Source organism: Centroberyx affinis, unplaced genomic scaffold (assembly GCF_046629955.1).
Source record: "Centroberyx affinis isolate AG114_WGS23_722 - 3 ecotype Tasmania unplaced genomic scaffold, CSIRO-AGI_Caff_v1 ptg004822l_1, whole genome shotgun sequence".
Taxonomy (NCBI): Eukaryota; Metazoa; Chordata; class Actinopteri; order Beryciformes; family Berycidae; genus Centroberyx; species Centroberyx affinis.
This window is the reverse complement of record NW_027282351.1, coordinates 10,001-29,207: the sequence shown is the minus strand read 5'-3', so window position 1 is coordinate 29,207 and position 19,207 is coordinate 10,001. Positions and strand designations below refer to the sequence as shown.

General features: G+C 44.6%; 1 protein-coding gene across 1 annotated transcript in view; it reads right to left on the bottom strand.

Annotated features, from left to right (window-relative positions):
- Nucleotides 1-19,207, bottom strand: part of LOC139666136 (plexin-A1-like) — a gene marked incomplete at both ends in the record, with an annotated part of 83,358 nt that overhangs the window by 57,840 nt on the left and 6,311 nt on the right. The window contains 4 exons of the mRNA XM_071545254.1: nucleotides 4,225-4,324; nucleotides 5,535-5,688; nucleotides 6,270-6,393; nucleotides 9,170-9,270. Coding sequence (XP_071401355.1) covers nucleotides 4,225-4,324; nucleotides 5,535-5,688; nucleotides 6,270-6,393; nucleotides 9,170-9,270 — 479 coding nt within the window. The remainder of the gene's footprint in view (nucleotides 1-4,224; nucleotides 4,325-5,534; nucleotides 5,689-6,269; nucleotides 6,394-9,169; nucleotides 9,271-19,207) is intronic.

Below are 19,207 nucleotides of genomic sequence, written 5' to 3'. Positions count from 1 at the left end.
CCCACTGCCGCTTTAATTGACCAATTTAGCATTGTGCTGAGAGAAGCTGTCCATTTAGAATGAGGGATGGGCGGCTAAGGAAATAACAGGCCTCTTAATCCCACACAAGAGCAAGAGGGAGATTTGTCAATGTTGCCAACAAATGGAGGGAAAGTGATTAGGCTACGCTAGGTTAGGTTAGCATAGTGTGCATATCCTCAAAAAGCAGATCTGGGGTTTCGGCTAAAGGTTTTGTTTCCAATGAGTTGGAAAGATATTGAAGATGGGCCTGTGCACTGAACAAAAGAGCAGATGACATTGACTCAAGACAAATGAACATGGGGCAGTTAGCCATGTGGCTCGTGGTGCAGCTTGTTAACATTTGTTCGCTCAGCAATGATCGCTTCTTTGAATTTCAAAGAGTCTTTTTGTTGGGGGCCAGGCAATGGATCACTGCTCATCAAAAAACAGTACAACACCGACTTAGCACAGCAGGTAACCAGAACCAAGCAGTGAACTGTACAATGTACAGTTAGTAGTTCACACCCAAACACCAGTCAACACATCTGTCGCTAATCCCCGATAATACCTCCTTTTATCTGACTTTTATGTTTTATTCATGTCAAATCAACCTTGTTAGTGAACCGGTGACTTTGAAATAACAAGCAAAATATCAGCATGCAGCCACCGCCAACTTTCTACAATTTTCATGACTACCCCCGGTGCCATGAATAGATCACGTGAGCCACCCTGGGTCAGCCGCAGGCCCTGTCTGACAACCCCCTACTGCCCATTTTTGGTTCCTGGAAGTAACCAAGGCCCCCTGTCATGAGTCGCCCCAGGACCTCAAAATATCTCTTTTAGCTTGGACGCCAACCCTTTCAAGGAGGGCCCACCCAAGGCTATTGGGGGACGTTGGATGATTCTATTTCTTTTGTCCAGGGGTGGGCTCCTTTCGTCGGACCCCCTAGTAACTCCCTGTTCCTCCTTCCTGTCGCTCACCATAGCCCACAGCCACTCAAAAACCCTCAGCGGCTGCAGACACGCTCCCCGTATGGCCACGCTCATAATGTTAATTTAATCCGTTCATATTCAGATGCTAATCGAGCTACGCTAGCTTTGGAGCAGTAGTGGGTTTTTTTTAGCCCCTTCACAATAGGCTGTGATTTTCTCTTCTCTCCCTGGTCGATTTGGAGTGCTAAATACAATCCTCTCTCCTTGTGAGGTGCGTTTGACACCCCTGCACTTGGTGGAATGAGTTATTTATTGGCTACTATTCATTTCAACAGAGTGGAGCTGACTGATTTAATGGTCCTCTGGAATAATCTGTCCTGTCATTACTGGATCCCTTCAAAATTTTTCGGGATTGATATAAAAAAAAGTATCAAAACACGACAGTATGTGTGCATACATTATAGTAGTAGTATTGCATGTCTGAGTGTTTAGTTTGGTGGATGTATGTACACTTGTGCAATCTGAGTATATCTGCCAATGTTAAGGTCAGACGTTGTGTGGCAACTGGCAGACAAAAGGAATCCCAAATGGTAAAACTCTGACTGTGTATGCCACTTTACTTATTTTCAGATGGACTGGTGCCTTCAAACCTCTTTTAAACTGCACTCACATTCTCTGTGTCTTTCATTCTACCCACCGCTCTTTACATTCATCTCTAGCAAAAAACTTCCTCCCTCTACGTATGACAGATATTTAATTCAACACACTTTTTCTCCCTCTGTCTATGGACTAAATTAGTCTATAAGCACCCTCAATCACACAACAAATGACCCAGTCACTGCCTGAGCCACATTAACCACAGTGAGAAAAGGTGCTTCATATTGCCTTATATAGACATTTAGACCCCAATTCATTGCCAGACTATCCACCCTATCTTTAATAAATGGGGGGCTGTGGAATGAGAAAAAGCGTATGGAAATATTTAATTAAGGAGCAATCATGGCCGTGGGTGATTTTCTATTTCAATCTCCGCAACCCTTAAACTGAAACAGTGGGATTTCTAATTAGATTAATACCGCTACGCAAATTTATGGCATTTTTTAAAAGGCAAGGGCCACAACGTAATCAGCTGAGTAAATAAGCGGGGAGGGGTGTGTGTGCGTGTGTGTTTTTGGGCTTGGGGGTTGGTGTCGGTGTGTGGGTGTAGGCTATGAAGAAACATGAGGGGGCATTCTAACGTTGAGCTCAGTTTCTTGCACAAGGTAGTGTTGAATTAGCAGTGTACAGAACCATTCTGTGGGATAGCGGAGAACAGCACAAGACAGCAAAAAATAGACGAATGGGAATTCAAGAGGGGACAGCTAATGTGTGTTGTATGTGAGTCTACTTGGTAACGTGCGTCTGTTCCTGTGTGTTTCAAGAGTGTCTGCATGCCCCACCACGTAAAAGCCTGCAGAATTTTACGTCTTGGCCCATTAGAGGAGAACTTATCTCTGTAAACAATGATCAAGCAGTCTGGAAATAGAGCCTTGCGTCTGGCCATGTGGGCCCGTAGTCATTACGCCAACGACATTACCAGTCTGATCTCATCAGACGCCACACGCTGACGCCCGGGGGGCACGGCGGGTACCCGGGCAGGAGTGCCAGCTCCAAATGGGATTCTTGTCTCAGCATCTCTCTTCGCCATCAGCTCATCAGAGTCGCTGCCGAAGACGCAACGTGCCATATCCGTAACTTCATTAAACGTGTCCATTACATCACTCTGAGGCTGTATTAGATCAGCCGAGGGAGGGGATTTAATCAGAATTCATCAGGGTAATATCTTCAAATGGGTGACTTTCTCGTCTGCGTCACCTCTGATGCAGCTCCTGCATTAGTATTGTGAGTTCATTGCAGTATTAGGAAGGATCCTCGGAACTTAAATTTGACATCACAGTTTCATGTATCCATTTATGTGTCAGTGTTGGGTCATGCCTATGACTTGGTGTTTGCATCTTTAGATAAAGCTATTTGTATCCACAGGGGTTGTATCTGATATAAGACGTATCCTAAATGGTGAAAGGCACTGGGGGGGTTAGCGCACGCATCATGAGGTCCTTATGGGAGTTGAATTAACCGTGAGTTGACATTGTAAACCACCACACCCTTAACCAGCTGAGCTAATCAGCGCTGTTGCGGCAGGGGATTTGTGTACGAGGGCAAGAAAAGGGGGGGAGCTGTGCTAGAGGTCACAGTAACGGATTAGGTGTCCGAGACATCCAGGGCTTCAGTGAGCTGTAAGTGACAGAGCGGAGCGAGGTGTGGCCGTGCATGTCTGTGTATGTGTATGTGTGTGTGGACAATCCTCGAAGGAGGCTCATCTAACATCCAGAGGGGAGCGAGGACGGAGCCCTGCGGTACCCCAGGGGCCTCCGAGCCATCTGCTGCCCCGAGGCTAATACCCCAGCAGACGCCCCGGCCTACCCTGGATGAGCCATGGCTGGTTAGGAGGGAGGGGGGGATAGAACGGCGTGGGGCGGAGGGGGCAGAGGCATGTCTTACCCAAGCAGGGTGCATGGGGCTTGGGGCAGGACTGACCTAGGGGTGTGGCTCCATGGGTGGTGAAGATTTTCAGCAGACGGTGGATTAGGGGAGGCAGTGAACTGCAATTGGGCAGATAGCTGAGGGCATTTGGAGTGTGAAGGAGACAGACTCAGTGGAAAAGGCTGATCAAAGATTTAAGCAGTGGAACCGCGGTCCTTTTATTCACACTATTACAGTATATGCCTTGCTTTTTCTGTGTAAATGAGAGCCAAACTGAGCATCTGAGCGCTCAACAAAGCTTGAAGTATTTGTTTTATCAAGTGGAGAAGAGGCACAAGTGAGTTTAGGGTCTGTGTTTGGGAGGCATTATGGCATACCGTCATGTGTAATGAATTAATCATTGAAATATCATTAGGGTGTACCGTGGGTTATGATAATAAGACTAGAATTACCATCTCATATCCCAATCGTTTCTCATACACGGCACATTCGATTTTTCACTCCGACGGTAACACAAGCCTCCTGTGGAGGTCGGAGGGGGGTGGGATGTGTGTGTGTGTGTGTGTGTGTGTAAGCCCCCACATCCTAACTGTATCTCGTGGACAGTAACACGAGACAGCCCAGGGGGAAAGTGGACAGAGAGACCATCGCTCAAAAGAAAAGGATGGAGAGAAAAAAACAAAGACACTGTCCTTCCTCCCAAAACCTTGTACAAATAAGACAAAGAATATAAAATGCTTCCACAAAGAAACAGTCATTCCAACTTACGACTGGTGGACGCTGCAGTTGTAGAAGACAAAGTCAACGCTGGCGAACTTCTTGCCCGTCTCCTTGGACTTGAGATAGAGCTTCACCACCCGTTTGTCACCTGCACCACAGATACGCAATTAACACAAAAAAAAAAAAAAAAAATACATTTACATTCCAAAACACTACATATTCAGTTTTAGAAAACCATATTACTTGAAATTTATCACCAAATAGTTTGAAAAATATAAATATTTTTCCAACAGGGATTTTAATCTTATGTCAGCTAGCTAGCAAGCTATTAAATGTTGTAACAAAATCATATCTAAAATTTGCATACCACTTCTGTGACCTGAACAGACACACACACACACACAAAAACACTGTATCTTAGCAACACACCACTCATGTCACACCCACAGTGGGGCGGCGTTAAAAATAGCAGCACCAATCAGTGTTTGGATGCTAGAGCTGATGAGAACTCATAATGGGGCATAATAGGTGCTGTTGAAAAACTACTGAGATGTCACTTTGTAGAAACTTAGAGTGCACTCCCTGACATGTCTTTGGTGCTTTGAAGACAGATACCGAACAAGTTTTTTCATCTTCGTGGCGTGACAGAATTGGACATGAAACAGGTGCATAATGTTGGGGAAAAAAGATGCAGGTATTTTTAAATATAACAATATGCCACGCTGAAGTTATCGCTTTGAAAAGAAGTTACAAGCATAACCAGCATCGTTTTATTACCCAAAAAAACAAAAAAATCAAACTGACAACAGTGCATAATGCATGATAATGGGAATTCAAAAACACTGCTATTTTCAGAAGATAAATGCAGACTTGTGTTTGGGGCTTTGAAAGGGAGTGGAGTAGTGTTATTGGTGGTGACAAGGTTTTCTGAATATAGATACACCAAGCAAGTCATCTGGTAACATTAATATGCAGTTCTGGTCAATGAACAGCTCTCGCCTGCTCCAATTCCAACATACAGTAAGCCCCTTAGGAGGAGAAACTTCAGCCCATGGTGACGGATATACACTATAGATAGGCAGTGGGTGGGGCACGGGGAGAGAGAGAACTGGTGACAGAGAAAGAGGAAGAGTAATGATGAGAGAAACTGAGACAGACGGGAAAATGAAAACAAAAAAGAAATTGACGGGATGATGAGTTTAAGGAAAAAAAGCAGCTCATAACCAAATTCCATGCATACTCCATTACATTTTCCTTCACCTCGGGCCAACAAAACCCAACTCCTCACTTATCCGCACCCTGCCCGCCCAACGCCGCCACCCAATGACCTCATCATCCCGCGCCCTCCCTCGCCTGACCTTTGTTCCTGGTGATGGGGATGATGTCCCGCACGGAGGGGGACAGGCAGTAGATGTGTCCGCCCTGGATTCGCCCCTCCGTCTCCACGTAGTCCTCGAAGGAGCAGTTGACCCCCGCGGATAGATCGGGCACGTTACGAGCCTGGAGCACCAGCTAGGAGAGAGAGAGAGGGAGAGAGAGAGAGAGAGAGGGAGAGGGTAAGATCAATGGAAGGACATGGTGTACATGGATTGTTATAAGATATGACATGAGGGTTAATGGGTGTTGGGGGGGAAGGGAGGGGGGTAGTGTGGGGTGGGGTGGTGGTGGGTGTGAGTGCAGTGTGCGTATGTGTGATAGTGTGAGAAAAAAAAGAGTGTGTGGTTTTACGTGTGTGTGTGTGTGTGTGTGTGTGTGTGTGCGTCAGTCATCAACGGCCGCCATTATAGCAAGGTTAATGTGTACGTGTTAATGTGCAGACAGAAAGTGAGGCAAACTATAATCAGTCACTCCTATGTAGTTAAACTGAGGTACTGCTGGCAGTTTGAGGGCACTTGCTCACACACACTTACAGGCACACACACACACACACACGTTCATACAGATTTGCATGTTATACACAAGCAAATTTCTTGTGATATCTACACCAGGGTTCGGACTGTGGTAGCCCTGATGTAAAATTCCATGATTTTTCCATGACTTTTTGACCTACAATGGAAATGAAAAACACACACACACACACAACCAAGACATACCTGGACTTCAGACATGGTGACAGAGATGTTTCTTGGCTGAACGCTGAGCTCCACACACTGTCTCTGGTCGGAGGCAAACCGCTGGAGCTCTCCTGCCCGTTCACAACGGTCCTTACGGGAACAACTAGGGAGAGGAAATGAGAGAGAGAGAGAGAGAGAAATAGAGAGAGAGAGAGAGAGAGAGAGAGAGAGAGAGAGAAGGAGAAAGAAAGAAAGAGACAGAGAGAGAAAGGGGGGGGTAGAGGGATGACAGACAGAAAGAGAGGTGATGGAAAAGGAGGAAACAGCAGAGTGAGACAGGAGGGGAGAGGAGGAGAGAGGGGAAATGGGCAACTGTTAAGCTAATATGACAATCATATAAAGATGACAAACATGCACAGCCATCACCGTCACACAGAAATGGGAGCAATAATAGAAGATAAATAGGCTAATAGCTTTCCCCAGCCATTACTATGGGCCTTTACATCATTACCTTATTGGCCCTGACATTTGTGCAAGTACCGTTGAGCTATATGAACATCGAGTCTCCCTCATCTTTTCAGTTTACAACCCCACCCAATTCAAACTTCTCGGGAGATATACAGGCAATCATTAAAGTTCCCCTGAACCGTAAAAATGATACAATTCCTATCAACGGCGTATCAACGGGGTCAGCAATTTTCCCCGCTTATTACGAGCCAACTGATCGTGCTAAAAAAAATAAAAAAAAATCAGCATACAGCCCCCGTATCCTAGCGGTTTTACTATTAGCCATTCATAATGCATCAGCTATCACTTCACCTTCGCACTAACAACAACTGGTCCCGGCGGTGAGGGGAAAGTGCTGACGCGGTGCTCTGCGAGGCCTTAACAATAAGAGGGAGGCAGAATAAAATGCTAACTGCCTCTTCTGCGCGCAGCCCCGTCCCCTCGTTTAGTTAGCCTTCACTCGCGCTCAGCAAGAAAAAGCTGTCGCCAACCGCTCCCCGGTGAGTCACTAGCACACACACACACACACACACACACACACCGTATAGGAATGAGTAGAGGTGCAGGAAGGTACGCACACACACTTTCTCATTATGGCCCTCCTTTTCTTCTTCCACTGGTCCTCCGGTGGGTGACTGTGTATGTGTGTGTGTATGTGTGCATGCATGTCAATGAGGTGTGCTCATTCTTCTAGAAACACCTGCGTATATGTGTGTATCCCCCCCTTCAATTCCACTGTTGATTGAAACTACTATGCCTCCTAATAAGCTGTGACTAAAATCACCAGAGGGCTGAAACGGGCTTATAAATAACTGCCTATTAATATCTGCCCATTTTAACTGCAAGGGCCTCTGCTAGATTTGGCAACACTATCAAATAGGAAATGAGCGAGCCGCGTTCAAGACACAAGGTCAAAAGCTGCCGAAACGGAGGGTTATCAATGGTTCAAGTCCATCATGATTGTGTGTAATTGCACCTGCGTGTGTGTGTGTGCGCCTGATTAAAAGGAGAAACCCCAGCGCTGGTGTGTGTGTGTGTGTGTGTGTGTGTGCCTGGAGGATAGCGAGGATGGTGATATGTTTTGTACGTTTAATTAATGCGCCGAGAGATGGCATTATGCCAAATGCTCGAGGTGTTCCGAGTGTGGTTTAACATCCCGTCACCTTTCAGTAACATCTAACTGTTCGTGCGCTGTTCTCCCGTGCACGTGCACGCATATACCCTCAAGTCATGCAAGGCAACAGGAGAAAATGGAAAGACTGCACGCACGCACACACACACACAGAGTTATCTTGTTATACTTGTGAGGACCTTCCATAGACTAGGTTCATTCTTTAAACCCTGCTACAGATCTTAACTGTCAACATTACATAATTAACCTTAAACATTACCCGAACCTTAACCTAAGACTAAACCTAACACTAAAATTGACTCATTTCAAAGTGGGGAACGAAAATCCTCACTTCAAAATCAATAAATGCACACCTCTTCACAATATAACAAACATACATACACAGAGGCTGAATACCTCTAAGGTATATGGGAGTGTTAGCAGTGCAAGCTGTGTTCTGTAGGTGTAATCAACAGGTTTAGCCAGTTGACAGACTTGCACAGAGGATCAACATTTCACTGTACACACACAAAGCTAGATTTCCTCTATGAATCATAACGATGAGAGTAATTGGTAGGTGTTAGCGGCATTTTACTAAGTTATTACCAGGTGTTAAAGTCAACACAGGCCACGTTCCAATATTGACTGACTGTATCTTTTAACCCTACTCCTCTCCTGTGTGCAGGATTTTAAGAGCTACAAATTGGACCCTGCATGTGTCAGCCTGTCCAGGTCTTTGACTACAGAGACAATTGCCTGTTGAATTACTGTCCCACTCTTCAACTGTGCTGAAAAAATAGGCTGTATCTAGTGTGTAATGCAAACTACTTTCATCCTGTCTATGATCAATAAGTTATACAGTGATCCCTGGGCCCAAGAGTGGGCCCAGGGACACCCCAAACCAGAATTTCAATAAATTGCAATATTGAAAATCAGGGTCTCTGCAAGCTTAATCAAGTTAAATTTAATACTTTTTTTACAAAGATTTTTTAATGCCAGTTAGAATGAAATTTATGACCAATTCCACAACTGAAAAAGTGTTCCTGATTCCTGATTTTGAGTTGCAGCCCCTTTTGCACAATCCAGTTGGTTTATGTAACACAAGATAACTGAGGACATTTTAAGACTTTCCGTACCTGCAGACAGAGAGACCTGCAGAGCTTTAAGAAACCCTCTCTAAACAGTTCTGATGCATGACTGAACCAGGTCACACTATACCTGATCTCCACAATTCTCTGCTCTGCACTGCAATGGGCTGCATCTGTAGGCCAGTAAGGTAGACAGTGTGTGTGTGTGTGTGTGTGTGTGTGTGTGTACTTACACATTGTGGAGAACACACCAGCCACAGTGAGGGTCTCTGGAGCCCAAACACTCCCCACAACTGGTGTACTGCTCACAGCTCTCTACTGGAACTCTCACCACCTAGGGAGGGGGAGGGAGAGAGAGAGAGAGAGAGAGAGAGAGAGAGAGAGAGAGAGAGAGAGAGGAGGGGCGGGGGTAGGAGAGGGAGATAGGAAAGTGATGAAGAAATAATTAGTATCCTGCTTTTAATCAATATTGTAAAACAAGTGCTATATTCAACTGGATAGAGTTGAGCATTTGGCAGCTTATCAGGCCAATTCAATTTCAAAGTTGTGCTCAGCAAATAGCCTGTGTGTGTGTGTGTATGTGTGTGTCTCTTTGTGCACGTGTGTGTGTGTGTGTATATGTGTGTCTTTGTGCTTGTGTGTGTTCCGGTGAGTTATTCCAGTCCAGCAGTGTGTGACAGCCTCCAGCGAAGCGTGTACAGGAGAGGCCTCGCAATGCATGCTGGGGCGCCTCACAGGTGTCTGTGGCAACAGCACTTTGATTGACAGGTGACCTCCAAAACCAATGGGAGGCAGAGGAGCAGAAGGACAGACCCCCAGTGTGTGTGTGTGTGTGTGTGTGTGTGTGTGTGTGTGTGTGTGTGTGAGAGAGTGACAGAGAGAGTGTGAATTCAACTGTCTGAGCAGAACTTCAGCAACAAGGTGTGTTAAGACCATGTGCCCATGATATGTGTGTGTGTGTGTGTGTGTGTCACATTCACAGCCATTCTGGAGGTACAAGCTTGGTGATAGACTACAGATGTTGCCTAAGAAACAAGATCAAGTGTTCAAGTTAACCCTCCACTCCGACTAAAGGTGATGACAGATGGTTAGCAACATGGCCCCAATGGGTCTGAGAGAGAGACAGTGTGTGTGTGTGTGTGTCTGTGTGTGCATTTCAAGATATTCATGAGAGATTGAGCGTGTGTAAGAGTGTGACAGACAGATTGCTAGCATGTGTGCAGATCGCTAGTGTGCAACAAAGTATGCACGTGTGTTTGTGTGTCTGTGTGCACAAGTGCTGAAAGCGTCAGCACCACATTAAATTCTCTTCACCAACAGGCCTCGAGTTGTTGAGTCGCTTGATCCCCATCTTGAGAGTGTGTGTGTGTGTGTGTGTGTGTGTGTGTGTGTGTGTGTGTGTGTGTGTGTATCAAGTTGCCACTGCAGGCTAGCATTAAATCATGCAGTACAGAGTGAGCCGGCTGATCAGTAAGTAACAGCATTTAACAACCCTACCCTTGGGTAACACTATTATAGCGTGGACACACAGACACACACACACACACACATATACAGAGACATAACCATGAGGACCCCATACAAGTGGTATGTGGGGACTCAGCTGGCATTGGGCCAAGTGGGGGCTGACTTTTTTATGAGGTAGGGATGGGAGGGAGAGCATATGGTAGAAACAGAGGAGAGACCTGAGGTAGGAGATAAAGCTGGTTAGCTACAGGATGGGAACTGGGTGGACAATGAATGCCTTGGTGAAATATTAAACTGCAGCAAGGATTTCAGCATGTGCTTTAAGTACGACACAGATATGAGGCGGATATGACATGATGACAACTAATTTCTACTCTAATGTCATGTATCAGTCTAGCTTCAAGGGTTTGACAGAGCAATATTGCACAAGCAGAGGGCAGACACACAAAAACACTCAACACTGTACGCTATTAATCTCGCTTTTCTTTCTTTTCTCTTCTTTTGTCCTCTCTCCCCCCCATTTTATATTTCCATTATTCTCTCTGCTTCTTGTGCACGTTTCTCTGCGTCTGTATTTGTTGGATTTGTCAAACTAGGGATTTCACCATAATAGTCCAAGCTGTGTAGAGTTACACACACATGCATGTCTGAGATCATCAGGGAGTTTTGTGCCGGCTCTCAGTCGTTTAGCCCCGGCATTGTCCATCCTACAGACTAAAGCGTGCTGCTACCCCTCTGATCTCCAGTTAATACAGACTTCAGTACAGTACCTACCATTTGGCTAGCTGCCCAGAAACAGAGAGAGAGAGAGAGAGAGAGAGAGAGAGAGATGGATGAAATGATGCAAATGAACGATGGCAGGAACCAGGGGGAGGGGACACTGAAATGGGAGGCAGTCATCTACTGGAAGTGCTGGGTGGATGGATGAAGAGTGAAGAGAGGAGTAATGGGGGACACAGAGAGAGAGAGAGAGAGAGAGAGAGAGAGAGAGAGAGAGAGAGAGAGAGAGAGAGAGAGAGAGAGAGAGAGAGAGAGAGAGAGAGAGAGAGAGGGCAGATTGGCAAGGACATTGTCCCGAGTAGATGGGATATGGTGGCAGACTGCTGCTATGTGTCAATGTCGGAACGACTGTGAGTCTAGTTTTCATCTGAAAGGAGAGTTGAAGGGAGGAACAAGGGATTATTGTATCTCTTAGAGAAAATGATGACGGGGAAAAAGGGAGGGTGGAGGAGATGGGTGGGGATGGATGGACAGATGGATGGGTGGGGAAAAGGCAGTCATAGTGGAGGATATGGGATGAGGCACCTTGGGAGAAAAAAATAAAACATGAGGGATGTCTTTCAAACAGTTTCGGATTTAAAGAAAAATGAGAAAAAAGTGAGAGAATGAAGAGATGGGAGCAAATGGCCCTTTCCCCATATCATCATGGACGACAACCAAATCCCATTCTCTTCACCATAAATCATTATAACTGTGATTAACGACTACGGTCTGCATACAGTATATCATACTAACACTATGGTTCCTTGGTGAGCTAGCATAACCTTATCACTGCCCCGTGTTATGATAGATATGGCCTATTCTTCACTAGTGTCCCCATACTGGGAGGAGAGCAGTGAGAATGGTATATGGTGGGAATGGTGGGAGTGGCATAGAGAGCCGTTTATGGGGTAGTGGGCTATGATAGTTGTTTTCCCCAGTGGGGATATAAACTGCTTTACTGGAGCCGGGAATGTACTTGTGTATGTGCATGTGTGCGTAGATCCAAAACACGTGTGTCTGTGTGTGTGTTGGGAATAAAGCCACTGCCTACCCCCCCGCCCCACACACACACACACTCACTGTCTCCCTCTCTCTCTCGATGGCTCTTTTAATGAAAGCCCATTCCCGACAGCGCGCCACATTACTCCTTTAAATGACCTTATAAACCAAGCCCCGCCATCTCCTCTCTCTCGCCGTCTCCTTATTTACAATAGCATCCACTGCTGTAACTCAATTCTGCTTTCTCGCTCTCTCTTCCTCCGTTGTCAACCTCTACCCCGACCATATCGCAATGCCACGACATCTCCTTTCTGCTATAAACTTTCCACCTTTCCTCTCCAATCTGTTTTTACAGAGCGCTATCACCTGCCTCTAAACGTCCAGCTAACAGGCTTTGCGACGGTCACCCCCAAAACCCAGAGGACCTGTAAAGCTTTCAGCACAGCTTTTCATTGGTTGTTAAATCTAAAGACATAAAAGGATCGGCCTTGTAGCGGCTTTTTTTTTCTTTAAATGGAGGGAGGGTGCAGAGCGGAGGAGAAGAGGAGGGGGGCTTAGCGGAGATGTCTACCCAAGAGAGAGCCCCTTGTCTGGGTTACATTCTCTGGGAGCCGAGGGGGAAGAAATTACAGTTTATTTTAAATTCTTCAGCTATTTTTAGATATCTACTTGAGAGTGTGCAACATGAATGAATAATGTGCTTGCTTCCCTCAACAACTACTATCAAAGCCCTTGAGCAGGGCACTTAACCCCCAGTGGCTCCAGTTCAGCTGCTCAGTGGGCAACAGTAGAAGACTGTGGTTGTACTGGGTAGCAGGTCATTGTTAGAAAAGTGTGTGCGTGTCAGTCGGCTTTCCCTGGACACATTTAGAAAAAACAAAGAATTAATTCAGAAAAATATGAGTGTTTTGTGTTACTGTACCTCAGAAAAAAATCTTCATCCCATAAATGTGCGGCTCAAAGTATTGCTCCTTTCCTTTCCTCCCCACCTTACTTTATAAGTGAGGGTCTATGGTTGGTGGTGCCAGGTAGGTCAGGCTCAGCTGGGTAGGTTAGGTAAGCCTGTTATGTCTTTCCAACATGCTATTTTGTGTTGTGCTTTGTTTCGTTCCCTTGTGTTTTATTTTGCTGCATACCGTACTGCATCATTTTGTTTTGTGATTGATTGTTGATTAGTTACATCTTGGTGGGTTAATTCTTAGTCATTTGAGACATGCTTTGTGATGAAGCGCTATAGAAATAAACTTGACTTGACTTATTATCTTCCATCATCCCTCCATCACCCGTCCATCATCTCCCCTCAGTAAGCGGACGTTAACCACACCAGCATTGTTTCAATAAACATCCATCATCTTCCATCAGTGGTGGTTTAATCTGCGCCGGCATCAAACCGCCAGCACGCTAAAGAATCAATACCTACCTACATAGTTACCAGTTAAGAGAGAGAGTGAGAGTGAGAGTGAGAGTGAGAGTGAGAGTGAGAGAGAGAGAGAGAGAGAGAGAGAGAGAGATCTCTATTTATGTCAGGGTGCAGTTGTAGCTGCAAAGTGTGTAGACTATTCTACTGTGCTATATAGTGATTATAATTTATTTTGTCATATTCTGCTTTGGCAATGGTATGGAATCCCTTTGTCATGCCAATAAAACACCCATTGAAATGAAGAGAGAGAGAATTTGAAATGCTGTACTGCTTTGGCAACATATGTTTTTTTTTTTTCCTAAAGCGTATTTGAATATATTAGAGATACATATTTACATATTTGAATTTAAGATAAATTAAGACTATCATTAGAGAGGGGAGTGTGACCCAGCCCAACTAGTGCTTCCAGCTAGTCCACTTTAGCTTAGCGCTGACACAGGGCTCTCCATGGAATGTAAGTGAGCCAGTGGGCTAGCCTGCTTGGGATGGGAGGGGGGGGTTATATCAAAGGCTATGCTAGCATGTGTGCATTGACTGGATTGTAAGGGGCTTAGCAGATCAATGGCCAGCTAGCAGCTCAATGTGTTGACTGACAAACAAGGAGGGAGAGAGATATTGAAGGATGGGTGGAGAGAGGGAGGAAGGAAAAAGGGCGCACAGAGGAAGAGATGTATCACCAGAAATGAAAGTGAGGAGCAGCAATCAGAGGTATCAGTCTCATCATTGTGTTCCATCAAAAGTCGTCCGCTGTCACCATCAATTTGCTGAATGATGTCCAAAGACTAAATCGTTGTCACACTGTAGAGATGCTATTGACAGATCTGGCCATTGTGGTCAACTGAAATTGTTTGGCGCCGATGTGTTTTAGTGAATTAGGTCTTTATGTGTCACAGGGGAAGAAAATGGCACCTACTGTGATTGCTATCATCTCCTTTTTCTCTCTCTGAACACTCCCTCCACTTTTCTTGCGCTTGCTGCCCCTCCTCGCCATCTTTACCTCTCTCATACTGTATTTTGTCTCTCCATCTGTTTCTACTGTTTCTCCCTCCTGATCACCTTTCCTTCTCTTCCGCCTCTGCTTCTCTTTCATTTGTCGTTTTTTTTCTCTGTCCCGTACACAAGGCTCACTCGTTCATCCGCTCTATCGCTTTCCCTCTTCTGTAAAACTTTGTTTATGATTACTTTTTTTCTCAATCCTGATGAAAACAAGAGGCAGATGCAAAGATTTATTCATTTGTAGTTTGTGTGTGTGCCCATCTTAAGGTCAACAAGGGCAATACTAATGGCAACTCAAATTCCCTTCTGCCAGGAGACCACCATGACACAACACACACACACACACACACACACAAGCACACACACAGAGACAGGGCCCCATAATCAGATTGCACCGTAGCAGTAGGAGTGATTCCTCTGTGTGTGTGTGTGTGTGTGTGTGTGTGTGTGTGTGTGGGTACAGTAAAGCCACAATAGACCCTTTGATAGAGAAGGACTTCTTTGGCAGTGAGGTACTGCTTGGATTCTTCCACATTGACCTATGCTCTGTTTAATGAATACACTGTGTGTGTGTGTGTGTGTGTGTGTGTGTGTGTGTGTGTGTGTGTGTGTGTGTGTGTGAAGGGTTATGATTTGTGTGTGTACCACGTGTTGCACTTGTGTTAACACATCTCTACATATGTGCATTTCAATGTGTAATCGCATTACATCTGTGTGTATGCAAGTGTGTGTTGTATGTGCTGTATGTTGGCGTGTGTATGCAAGTGTGTGTGTGTGTGTGTGTGCAGACTTCCCAGCCATTCCAATCCTCTTGTAACTGACTGTTGGCTGAAAAGAAAAGTATGTGAAAAGAATGTCAAGGTGTGAGGCGACAAGACTGAAAGCACTGAAGAAAGGTAAGTTAAGAGTAAATCAACAGTGGATAGAGTGCCAACACAAACAAATGAAAAAAAAATCAAGTAAAGAATGAAAGAAACCCAGAGTGAGTGAAAAAAAAGGAGAGGAGAAAAACTGAGACAGACAAAGGACGAGATAGAGATTGAAAAACCACAGAAAACAAAGAGCTGGAACAAAGAGAAAAGAGAGAGAGAAAGAGGTAAATGTGGCCAGCTAAGGTAGACAGGCCTTGGGGTCTTCTAATTAAGTGTGGATGGGAGAGGCCGGCTGCCTGGTAAATGACTCTGTCACTTTAGTAAATGGACTTGGTGAGGAGTGAGGAGCCACACAGCTGGCATTTCCATTAGCACTGCCAAGCAACCCACCACCAAGCACACAGACAGAGAAAAGTAGAGAAGAAAAAGGGGAAAAGAGGACAAATGCTGCTTTTCTTTATTTGCTCTCTGAAAAGTTGTTGTTTGAAAGTCGTGTCTGGTAGGCTTGTGGATGGATAGAAACTGGAAGGAAGGCGCAATGACTTTGGAGTGCTGGCAAAGAACTGAGTGAACAGAATTTCAAGAGAAGTTTTGAAATATCACAAAAAATAAAATGGGAATTTGTTGCCTGGATTGAAACGATTGAATGGGCTTCTTGCATGTAAAAAAACAAATCCACAAGAACGTGGAAATTCAAGTCAAGGGTATGTTGTTCTTTGGTGCGAGCTAATCTTGGCCATATTACATGATTTCCTCTGCAGAATAAAATAAAGAAACGCACTTGGTTATATTCGAATGATTGGGTCCCTAATACATGGGAATGACAGCAGGTTGTGGCAGACAGATATTTGACAGAGAGCCTTGGCTGCACATGTCACTGCATCATTATGCATGTGACAAACGTGTTTCCAATGGTATTTATCATGTAATTCCTTTACTGACAAAAAACTGACACGTGTGTAAAAACTTGATATTGAGCACATTTTATCAAAATTTGCCATTTCCATTTAGCCTTGCTGATTTGATACTTCATAATACACACAACAATGCTTGAAAGGAAACCCAGCTAGTGACTAAGCCTGCTGTGTATGCATTTAAAACAGATTTGATTCGAATTCAAAACAATTCCCTGTGCCGCTGTGCGTGAGCGACACTTCATTGTACTATCCACTGTGGTTTGCGGTTGAGGCACGGCACAGACGACGGTGACATGCCACTCGCTCAGGCTCCGCAGGCCGTGCCAGGTTTTGATTGGCCTCATTCCATGTCAATCAGTCTCAGCCACATCTTTCCTCCCCAATCAGTGTCAAGCAACGGGAGGACTGATTGTACGGCTGATTGATAGTGATTGAGAAGAAGGAGGAGGAGGGGGAAAGGGATAGAGAGAGAGAGAGAGAGAAACCATTAACCTCTCTATCCATTTCGCCATCTTTTCTAACCCTATCAGTCCGCTCTATCACTCCATCCTTCGGGAAAAGACAGCAGAGTAAAACAGAGAGAGAGATGAGAGAAAGACAGAGCTATCTAGTGACAGCTAGACTTCCATTAGGACCGATAGCATCGCGGCCAAGACAAGTGTCTGATCACACTTTTTTGGCTGGTACGCACACACTCTCAATTAGAAAAAAAAAAATAAAAAAAAAAAAAGAGAAAGACCGCAAGATAGAAAGATGGGACAGGAAAGAGGGGAGGGGGACAGAAAGTGAGAGAAAGGCCAGTAAAAACAATACAGACAAAGAAAAATGGAGGAGCTACCAATGTGAGAAAGAAACAGAGTGGAGTGGAGAGAGAGTTAGAGAGACAAGCCAGGTCTGAGATATTAAGACGCATGGAAAACCATTTCTCCCTGGCAAATGGTGGCAGCTTGGTCTATCTCCCCACTGCCACTTTCAGAGGGAATCAACAGTGTTTCTCTCTCTCCGTCTCTCTCTCTCTCCATCCTTTGTATCAGAGAAGGGGGAGAAGAAAAAGACAGAACAGAAAAAAACAATTTCTCTCTTCACATTTCCAAATACGACCTTAGGATTGGACCCCATTAACTGCTAGAGAGCTAGAGGAGAGTCCGAAAGAGAGCGAGAACAGGGAAGTCTTAGTAGAGGCGTAACATTTTTCTCCCAATGTCTATCACTCAAAAGTACAACAGTGAAGAGAAATGGTGTGAAAACTGTATTGTAGAAAGGTCTCCCTCTCTCCCAATTCAGGTCAATTCAGGTTCTATATTGGCATGACTGTTAAGCAGAAGCATGATGCATGATGAAGCAAATCATATTGAGATGAATGATGAATAGATTGTTTGGCTTGAAGATATGTACAATATATAAATTGATACATATTCATTGTTTGGTTGGTGGAGAGATAACTATTAATTTGTGATGCTCACAAAATCATACTAGATGTTTTAATGGATTTTGTGCTCTCTCTTTTCACACATACAGACTTGAAGTAGGTAGACAGTCATACCGCTGACAGAAGTAGCTGTATGGTAAATACCTAGCACAGCAGCAAGACACACACACACACACACAGACACACACACAGCCACGCTGGATGCCCCTAGTGCCTGCCGGTCTAGTCCACACTCTAGTGTGACATGTCTGGGAACGGGACGGCCCGCCTCTGAGTCTGGACAATGTCCTGCGCAAACCAATGCAAAACCCTACCTTTCTTTCTTTCTTTCCTCACTGACGTCTGTGGATTTATTTAAAACCTTCACATTTGTTTTTGCTTGTATAGGAGCAATAAGCCAGTCTTTCAAATGTCAGACAAAGTCGGCTGTAGGTTACAGGATCACAAATAGGAAATAAACACAGCTCTGAGGTCTGTTGGAGTGGAAAACAAAGGAGAGGATGGTTGATTCTGGATCAGAGTTGAGAGGTTGGACAGGGGTTATACACACTTTATACGCAGAGAAACAACAGGAGCCTCTGTGTGTGTGTGTCTTCATGGTACCGATATTTGTCTAACTTCCTCCTAGCCAACACAAAGCTGACTGTTTTCAGTGTTTGGCTATATCGCACCTCCCATTCCCATTTGTGTGAGCCATCCAGTGGTGTGTATGAAGGGTCATTCTACACCCATGACTGTGACCAACACACCCACGACTGATGAGACGAATGTGTGAACGCCCAATTCACACATCACGCACATACATTAGCTGTGAATTTATCACAAAAACAACATTTGAACAGTTGAAGTGAGAAAACAACTCTTTAGTATGAATCTGCCTGAATAGAATAGAATAGAATAGAATAGAATAGAATAGAATAGAATAGAATAGAATAGAATAGAATAGAATAGTTTTTGGAAGATTGGCCCCTTGGTCAACTTACTTTTAAGTGATGAGAACATACACATCAAAATCATCCATGTGTCCCCAGTAGCTCCAGTTCTCCATGCTAAGTCTTTAGCATACACTATGTTGAGTGATAGCAGGCAACTCGTTTTTTTATTATAGGGCCGATATATACATAAATGTATAAATGATTATTATTACCTCACTACAACTGATGTAGCCAGTTTAATTTTGGAACTATTTCAGGTGAGCAACCATGCATTCATCTGATGCCCAGTGATTTTTAGCTGTCTCACATTGCCCACCACATTCACTTCCAATGTTAAACAAGGAAAATAGTCCCTGCTAGTTCAAAACAGTTATTTTTGTATTATATTGTGTGTAAATTTGACCAATTTCTTACACAAAACTGCCAGATTTAGATGGATATCTTTTAAGATTACTTACCACTTAACTGCTGCAA